At 38.4% G+C, this 9432-nt stretch overlaps 1 protein-coding gene across 1 annotated transcript in view; it reads right to left on the bottom strand.

Moving 5' to 3' along the window:
• Nucleotides 1-621: 621 nt before the first annotated feature.
• The window catches only part of DNAJB14 (DnaJ heat shock protein family (Hsp40) member B14), a 46088-nt gene continuing 37277 nt past the window's right edge, over nucleotides 622-9432 (bottom strand). Inside the window, exons 7-8 of the mRNA XM_083179034.1 lie at nucleotides 8295-8467; nucleotides 622-1593 (exon numbers count right to left, since the gene is read on the bottom strand). Of these exons, the coding sequence (XP_083035160.1) occupies nucleotides 1469-1593; nucleotides 8295-8467 (298 nt within the window). The 3' untranslated portion in view covers nucleotides 622-1468. The remainder of the gene's footprint in view (nucleotides 1594-8294; nucleotides 8468-9432) is intronic.

Raw genomic sequence — 9432 nt, 5'->3', positions numbered from 1 at the left:
CCTGATGTGAGTTAGGTGCGCTACAGAAGAGCTACCTTCTCATATGTTTTTCCTACTTTCTAGTAAAGTGAGGAATATAAGATACCAATAGCATGTTCTATAAAGTGATGTAATCTGACTTTTTGAATCTCATACACAAATCAATCCTTTTTCCACATACCCATAAATTGGGACGAGAGAACCAGTGAGGAGGAATACCGCCAGGGAACACCAGGTCCTCAGAGATCCCCAGACCTAAGAATTCCCCCACAGTACTTTCACATTTTGCATCTTGTTGATAAAGACGTAGTGCCATTCCACTATACGTACCCTTTTTATCTTTTTGATTCAACTTTGTGGGTGTAAGGGATTCTACCCACAGTATAGTGAGGCAGCTACCCCAAGTGAAGCGCCAAAGTGACCCCCACTACCATTTTTTCATAATAGAATTTGTAATTTAAAAGAAAGGACTTGTGTGGTAAAGCTAAAATCAGACAAGAAAGAACTTTGGGTGCAGTAGTTAAGCACATAACAATAATTGTTGTTACAGTGTATGCCATTGCCTGTTTCTACATATAGTAGCTATTGTGCTGACAAAGTACCAAACAACCCAACTTAAAAAGACTTCACAGATAAAAAATGTAAAATGTTTTTATATTACTTTTAATAAAAAGAACAAATAAAGGAATGTATAGAATTATGGGGTTATTGTCACAGTATATCTTTATCTAGAGACCAACAAATTACACCTAAACTTAGTAAATGTGTATTTTATCCAAATTTCAATCTAATAGGGCAACATCACCATTCAAGGTTTTACTTAGTTCTAGGACTTGGCTTGAGAAGTGAACTACAAATGACATCATGTATATAGAAAGGCAGAACTGCCCATACAGTGGCCATAGCCCATATAAACAATAATATAATATGTAATGGGGTGCAAGGGGACGTGTAGCACTGTAGAGGGGAACCAGCAGCATCATAGTGCTTGTGGGTGCCCTCCAAGATTTACCATGCCAATTATGACATCAATTAAAGTTAGAGACAAAGTAGTAATTAAGCTGCCAATTAGTTTGAAATGATTGAATAAAGTACTTTTATTTTGGTGTTTCTTTCCTATAAATTATGTTCCTAAAGTTAATGGAAGAAAAAGTGACAATTTACATATAAAGCTCTTATATACACAACAATTTTGTGAAAAATTTACATGACACATGAACCCCCAAAAAATCATGGTTCACGGTGCTATATGTACATTTTACACTCCCGCATTAAATTATCATTTAAATGGAATGAAGGCAAAACAAGCAGAAAAATAAATAAACTATAAACTGTGAACTTCAAGTTGCTGCAGGATGTTAATGAGGAGCCATATTAGCTCGAAGGATGATTCAGGTTTTGCACCCCTCATTGATGTTTATGAAAATATGAATAGTTCTTATATTACAGGGACTAAAGTATTTCAATTAAAAGTGAATGGTGTTGGTCATCATCCACCTCGATAGATTGACGTTAGTCGATGAAGTTCTCTGCAGTTTTCCATAGATACTCCCTCTGCTTTCTCTCTCAGTCTTTGATCCCGATACACTTTTGCTGCATGTATTAAATCGGCTTCTAAAAAGAAAATAAACTTTTCTTCAGAATAGTAAAATGCATATCTCTTTTTAGATGAACATTCTTTTCACCTCAAATCATACACAGTAAGACAAGAAAAACACTGCGTGGAGACAACATAAGGAGTTTTAGCAAAATGTATTTGTTTTATGGCTTTTTAGCACAGAAGATGTTACAAAGTATAAAACAATACCTCCTTTCAGGCTATGAGCAAACCAAAGAGAGTTGTGTCTGCCAGATGTTTAGTGGTAACATGGTAGTTTACGTTAAAAGAAGACTTACCGTCCAAAGTCATCCTTTTACAGGACCCGGTAGAAGGTGTTGTCTAGATATTAAATCCCCTTTTGAATTTGATTTCCCTTTGGGATAAACAATGTTTATGGTTTGTACCCCTGGATGTTTTTATCCAATAAATGCTTGTCCAACCTTAATTTAAATGTATTTATTGTATCTGCCGTCACCACTTCTTTTGAAAAAGAGTTCCATACTTTTACTGCTCGGACTGTAAAAATGTATTTCCTTTGGAGGGTAGGAAATCTTCTCTCCTCCAGTCTGAGCATATGCCCAAGTGTCCTAGTTTCTGACCTCAAAGTAAATAAGGTGTCTGACAGTTCATTACATTGCCTGCTGCTAAGCATGTATCCCCCTATAAAAAGACTCTTTTCCAGGGTAAAAATTCCTAATTCGGCTAATCTGTTCTCATAGCTTAATGACTCCAACCCTTTTATTAGCTTGGATGTCCCTAAATTATTAGGTTAGCTTGGCAAGAACAATTTTTTACAAATGATGCTGGTTTCTACAGATTATACTATGACTCCCTAAATAAATCAGGATACAAAAAAAATTCCCTCAAGTAATTTCCTTACTATTGATGTGTAGCTAACAGGTCTAAAATTCGCTGGGTCATCTTTTTTTCCTTTTTTGAATATTGGTACTATTTCCACTATTCTCCACAATTTTATGTTACTATATTTGGACAATATAACACTGCAGACTATGTGTAAAAATAGTATTAGTGTCTAATATATTAATTTTCATGGTATACTGCTACTCTAAAGGAAATGTGCTGGAAGCTCATTAATTATTAGTCATTTTGATTTATTTTATTGATTTTTTTTTAAATCTCACCTAAACTACTTGAATGAATACTAAGAGCCATTGCACTACTATAAAAAAAAAAGCCTATGAATATGGCCAACAATCATTAGCAGTGTATGCCACAGTACTCCATACTGGAATATGCATGATATTTGGAACATTATTTTAGATTTTACGGGACAGTATGGAATGGCAGGCCTTCACTGGCATCCATAACAACTAGGTTCCGGCTAACAGAGTGTGGCTAATCATAATAAAGGACGTTCCAGCAGACCCCGCAACACCATGAGCAATGACAAGATCGGTGGTGTGATAGACAAGGTTTCAGTTAACTTTTTTTTTCTTTTTTTTTTAAACACCATGTACAAATGAAAAGGCCTCAATAACATTGCGAGTCACATGATCAGGACAAAGCTCCTTCTGAATGGGCAGATTACTAATATAACCAACATTTATACTTTAATATGTCTATAGAAATACCTACTGTATAAAACAAAACATGTTCGGCAATCTCAACCTTCTCTGATCAGGTTACCCGGCAGCACCAGATCTGAAGATTTGCTTCTAGTAATGACAGTCATTCCCACACAAACCACTTATTTGCCAGCACAGATCCACAGTGGACACTGAACAGTGCACTATTGATTCCAGCACTGGACTACCATACTACGATAAACAACAATCACTAACACCACTGAACTGAATGTCCATATCTACACATAGAGGGCCTTATTTTGGTTCATTCTTTCTGACAAAATCCTTCTTAGATGGGCAAAACCATGTGCACTGCAGGTGGGGCAGGTGTTACTTGTGCAGAGAGAATTAGATTTGGGTGGGGTTTTACTTCAAAGTGAGATCTATATTGCAGTGTAAAAATAAAGCAGTCAGTATTTTCCCTGCACAGAAACAAAATTACTCACCCAAATCTAATTCTCTCTGCACATGTTACATCTGCCCCCCCCCCTGCAGTGCACATGGTTTTGTCCATCTAAGAAGGATTTTGTCAGAAAGAATGAACCAAAATAAGGCCCAGAGTGACCAGCTCCCTCATAGGAGATCCCAGGGAGATTTAGTAATAATTTCTCTAGAGACATGGTAAAATAACCACCCGTGTATGCACACACAACTGCTATAATCTGCAGTGCATCAGGAAAGTATTCACAGCGCTTCACTTTTTCCACATTGCTATGATACAGTCTTAGTCCAAAATGGAATAAAATTATTTTTTCCCCTCAAAATGTCAACATGAAAAAAATTCACTGGAGATTTTTGCAAATTAAAAATAAAAAACTAAGAAATCACATGTACATTAAGTAATCACAGCCTTTGCCACAATTCTCAGCACCCATGATGGCTCAGATTCCGATATATCTTATGTTCTGCAGGTCCGACGCCGTGATCCGATCCACGCGGGACCGCGCATCAGATCAGATGTCAAACACATGCGATTTTGGTCCGATTTCACCCAATTTATCGGCCCAAAGGGCCGAAATCGGATGAAATCGGCCGAAAATCGCATAGTGTATGGGGGCCTTTAGACATGATTGCATCCAGCCCATTATGCTTGATTGGCACTTATCTTAAATCCTATGTTCTGCTTAAGGGATCAGGGGAAGAATTTCACTAACCAGTCGCAAGAGTGTACACCCTTCTATATTGTTTGGGTGACTGGTGATCAAGTCTGCTGATTTATTGTTTATTTAATTTTTTTTCAGCAGATTTAAAAATCTTTTGACACACTCAGATAGCCAGGATGAAACCAGAGGTTCTGTTATGCTTTCTACTAATGTTGGACCAACTCGTAGATCGGAGGTCAAATTGGTTGAGAGTTGTACAATTGTGTACTGAACTTTAGGCTTGATAGATTACAGTCCTCACATTCTGTTTAGAGATTCACCTACAATGCATCCGGAAAGTATTCACAGCACTTCACTTTTTTTTCTTATTCTGTTATGTTCCAGCCTTATTCCAAAAGGGAATAAATTTATTTTTTTCCCTCCAAAGGTCTACACACACCCCACAATGGCAACATAAAAAACGTGAACGTGGTGTTCAGCAGTTTCCACGTCAGTTAATTACAATAGTGCCATTTGTCCAGTCATGATAGACCATCAGCACCAGATCATGTGAACAATTCAAACACCGCCCTATTTCTGAAATACTGCCATCCATGGCCTGAAATCATCCCTTTTAGCAACTGAAATAAACCACCCTTTTTACCCAGGACAGCAGCAAGAAACGTGTGCAGATAGCCTATCGCTTACTTTAAATACCCACCAAATCAGCACACGACACACGACCTTTGTTATGCGCTGCATAAGCGAAATGTAGGAGGTTGCACACTACAAACCATAGTAGTGATGCCATACTTCCCTACTTTCTGGCTGCCCTTTCTGGGAGAGGGCAGCCAGCTCAGGGGGGCAGAGCCACACGTGTGGCTACTTGTTTATGGGCGTGGTGAGAGCTTGTGCCTATGTGGGAGGGTTGCCCTTCTTTCCGGGGAGCCGGGAGGGGGAACCCGATTTCCAGGACCCTCCCGGCCATTCTGGGAGGGTAGGCAACCCTGGTGATGCATACCTTATTTGATATCCATAGAACTCTGCATTCTAAGAATTTTCTATTTTTGTTGAATCTTGGAAGTTCAGGTTAATTAAATCTTTTTTTTGGAGAAACCGTTATCATCCATGTACTCTATGAGGAGGATTACTCAGAAAATGAAGATTAACCCCTGAAGAAGTCTCTTGGAGACAAAATGCGTCAGTTTTTCACATCCACGGTTTTATATAACATGAACATTAACCATTCTGGATCAAAATGCTTATATTAACTTCAAAGCAAATACAAGATCTATTACTGTTTTTAATAAATATATTATGGTGATACGGTTTTGTTTTATTCTGAACTTTGCATAACACGGTCTATATCTCTAGGCACTAGTTCACTGTTGTTGAGATTATATATATATGATCAGTGCACATTAAGTAGTGATAAGATCACAATACCAGGTCCAGAAAAAAATTATAGAAGACCACTCCCCTTCTTTCAAAGGAAAAATAAAAACCACTCAGGTTTAGCAGTCTTAACTGGCAAAATAAGTCCATGGATAATTATTTTTGTCAACAGTAGTGGCCCAACGGGCATTTCAACCAATGATGACTTGTTAAACTGGCTGTTGTGCGACTCCTGCTGTCACTAGAAGGGAGAGAAGAAATAAGAGTGTCCCCACAGGATTGCTCATTTGAGGTAACGAGATTGGGGAGAGCTGTGCCAATCGCACAGAAATCACAAACTTATTATGCGGGTGGACCCTCTTTGTGCACTATTAGTATTCAATATTTCGATATGGGAGGGTGTGCTACCATAGACACAGAATGAATATATTGGGGAGGACAGAGAAAGGGTGTCTTTGGTTGGTGCACCAAAAGAGAATTTAATAATAAAACATGACTTTTATTGGTTTCATTAGAATAGTTGCGAAGATATAAAAAAACACGAAAAACACATAGGACAACATTGAGTGATTTAAAAAGGATATAATGTATCCTCACCTAGTGGGACCCCACTTCACACTGTCCCTGAATAATTTTATAAAGCACGGTGGTTGAAATTTAAGAGGTAACAAATTTGATATTTAACCAAAATTCCCAATCATAGTAAATATTTTTTACAGTAGTTTAGATGGGTTAGGTGGTGCTCCCAGAGTCAGAAATAAAAACATAACAAAAGAAGGAAGACGACCATTTTTTGGGGCACTACTTCATTAGTTATTCTTAGGAGAGTATAGGTTACAGATTATTGTTAATAAAACATTAGGTAATAAAGATAAGGTTTCCTATGAATAATTCAGTGTTCTGAAAAGCATACAAAACACATGAAAATGATAAAAGGTCCTTCTTTAATCAGCATCATTGAGTGGAGTCTCAAAAATATTCGAATTTATACAATTAGCCCAAATGATAAGGGTAAGTGTTATATAGCAGAAACTAGACAGTCTGGAAACTTACACGGCTGATACAGCTATATTGCTGAAAATGTTTTATGGTTTTAACTTAAATGATTAGCTAAATTGCTGATCTGATCAATTACTGGTCAATCCGTAGACAGATAGCAGCAATATTACATGCATAGGTCAGCTATGCTTTTTAGGAAGGATGTAGCACCAGAATGAAAATACCTTGCCGAGAGGGTATTGTCAATCCGCACAGTAAAGAGTATCTATAGTCCAGTAAGAGAGGAATTAAATAACAGCGCCTATGGATGTTTATGCTACACTAGTAAGCCCGCTCGAAGCAAAAGCTTTGAAAGCTAGTGTGCTACCTTCTGTGCTTGTGCATGTGTGAGAAAGATGTAATTTCACTCTCTGCCAGCAGATGGCAGGATTTCGGAGACTCACGGACACTATATATAAAATTTCCATGTATTGTACTGGCCTAAATAATATGCTCAAAATAAAGTAGCATACTATGTACAAATTACTTTAAAAATTATAATTAACCCACATGCCAGAAGCAATAACTCAATTAAATATTTAGCCAGTACCACAACGCAAGGAGAACAGGCAGAGTTTTCAATAGTATATGTGCACATAATTAGGACAGAGTTTACGATGACTGTGAAATAATCCATCTCCATGGGTATCTTGTGCTTCAGAAACAATAATTAACCCACTAATAGTTCAATTAGTCAGTACCATTTAACGGTCAGAAAAAAGGTATTTCAACAGAATATGTACATATAATTAGGACACCGTTTTTTCGATCAGACTGTTAAATAAAAAATCTCCATAATTGTAATATATGTATTGGAATAGCTTTAATTATTAGAATGAGATATGCAAGATGCCTGCCTGAATCCACATGCATCTACTTTCTTATAATCTTAAACAAGTCAGCAGATGACAGATGAGACTACAGGAAAGGAAAAAGAATGCCCTACAATTACTACTGCTGAGGTTTAAGAAGAGAAACCACCACCCCTGTTGTCCTGGGACATTGCAGGGATGTGGTCTCGTAATATGCCAGTGAGAGTGATTTGAAGTTCCTTTCTACCCCTGCTGCTGTCAGCATGTGTCCCTGCCTCTTAGCGGGACCGCTGAGACCCCGAAGGCAGACCGCCGGCTGCTTGCTGACAATATCAAAGTGCAAAGATCTGTCTGCCGTAGTAAGAGACCGAACTGTCAATATCGGAAAACACGTTTCGAACAGATGGGCTTAATCATTGCTACTTTTGTCACACAATGTGAATGTGCAGGGAAATCTGCATGCATTGTTAATATTCCTGGATGTGGCCACTGACAATATATTTTGCAAGATTGCACAATGAGTATGCTCAATACGGTTTGTCTGAGAGTTCAAGGGAAATCATGGACGACATTGCAAGTCGTCTTAACGTGTACCCAGCTTTAGATTCACTACCTATTATATTAAAATAAGAAGGCAATTAATTGCATAGTTACAAACACTTCTCATAGGAATCGAGAATAAGATGGCTGTATTAAAAATAAACTGGAATTAAAAATACACTAAAAAGGAGTACCTGGCGTTCTGGCAAACAGCCTACTACCAAACCTGTAATAATACGGTGCTGCAGAGTGATACACTTACTCTGTTGTTTCTCTCGCCAGCAGTTATTCCGCACATTAGCCACATAGTCCTCTTCTATGCTCTTTTCCAGCTTCTGCAGTGTCATACCACTATATTCAGATTTGAAGTCCTTGTTGACATAATAAGCTACCTGAAGGTTTTCTGTTACACGTTTTATAGTTTGACCTAAACTCCTGTGAAGAAAGAAACAATACAAACATGACTGACAACAAAGACTGCATTACTTCTTAACAGATACAGAAACACTACAATATCCTACTAAACAGAGACGTGCCTACATGCAGGGGTGTAACTCCCTGGAGGCTCCAGTCTCTGGGCTCCCAAGAAATATACAAAAAAATAGTAGCGCTAGGTCAATGTAAAACAGTATCACATTTAATATATAAAGTGCACAAGTAGGTTAAAAATAGACAAATTCATAAAAACAAATGCACCAGCACCTAGAGAAGTAATTGCCTGGGAGTAGGGTCCATTCCTATAAACGTCGCCTGTTTCCGGAGAGATAATAAGTCTCTTCACATGAAAGGATAAAGGTGATATTTACCGCTGGAATTCCCAAATGTGGTTCTTAATCCTTCTTAGGATGGCATTAGAGCAAAGTCCAACAGTTGGTTTTGAGGGTATCAGCCTCAGGACTCCATTTCAAACGGTCTGTTTGTGGGTGAAGTAATCCGGTGGCGACTGGTCTGGATCCCCAAATGGTGGTAGGTAGCAGAGATGGATTGGCAGTAGGTGGCTGGTGCAAGGTGTCTGACGCGTTTCGCTGCATGAGAGGTGAAGAGACTTATTATCTCTCCGGAAACAGGCGACGTTTATAGGAATGGACCCTACTCCCAGGCAATTACTTCTCTAGGTGCTGGTGCATTTGTTTTTATGAATTTGTCTATTTTTAACCTACTTGTGCACTTTATATATTAAATGTGATACTGTTTTACATTGACCTAGCGCTACTATTTTTTTGTATATTTCTTGTCTTTCCCAGGGGACTCTCAATCCCCCCCTTAGTAGCTGCTCCACATCACAACCCACAACAGCGCCCATTTCGGTTGGCATACAACCACCTGTGTTTCTGGGCTCCCAAGCCCTGAAGGGGCACCATGCATGTAAAGCAGCACCTGTGTGGCGCCCCTGTGGTTAA

The sequence above is a fragment of the Crinia signifera genome, chromosome 1, assembly GCF_055691185.1.
Source record: "Crinia signifera chromosome 1, ASM5569118v1, whole genome shotgun sequence".
Taxonomy (NCBI): domain Eukaryota; kingdom Metazoa; phylum Chordata; class Amphibia; order Anura; family Myobatrachidae; genus Crinia; species Crinia signifera.
Note: the sequence above shows the minus strand (reverse complement) of the source record. Positions and strands in the feature narration are given on the sequence as shown.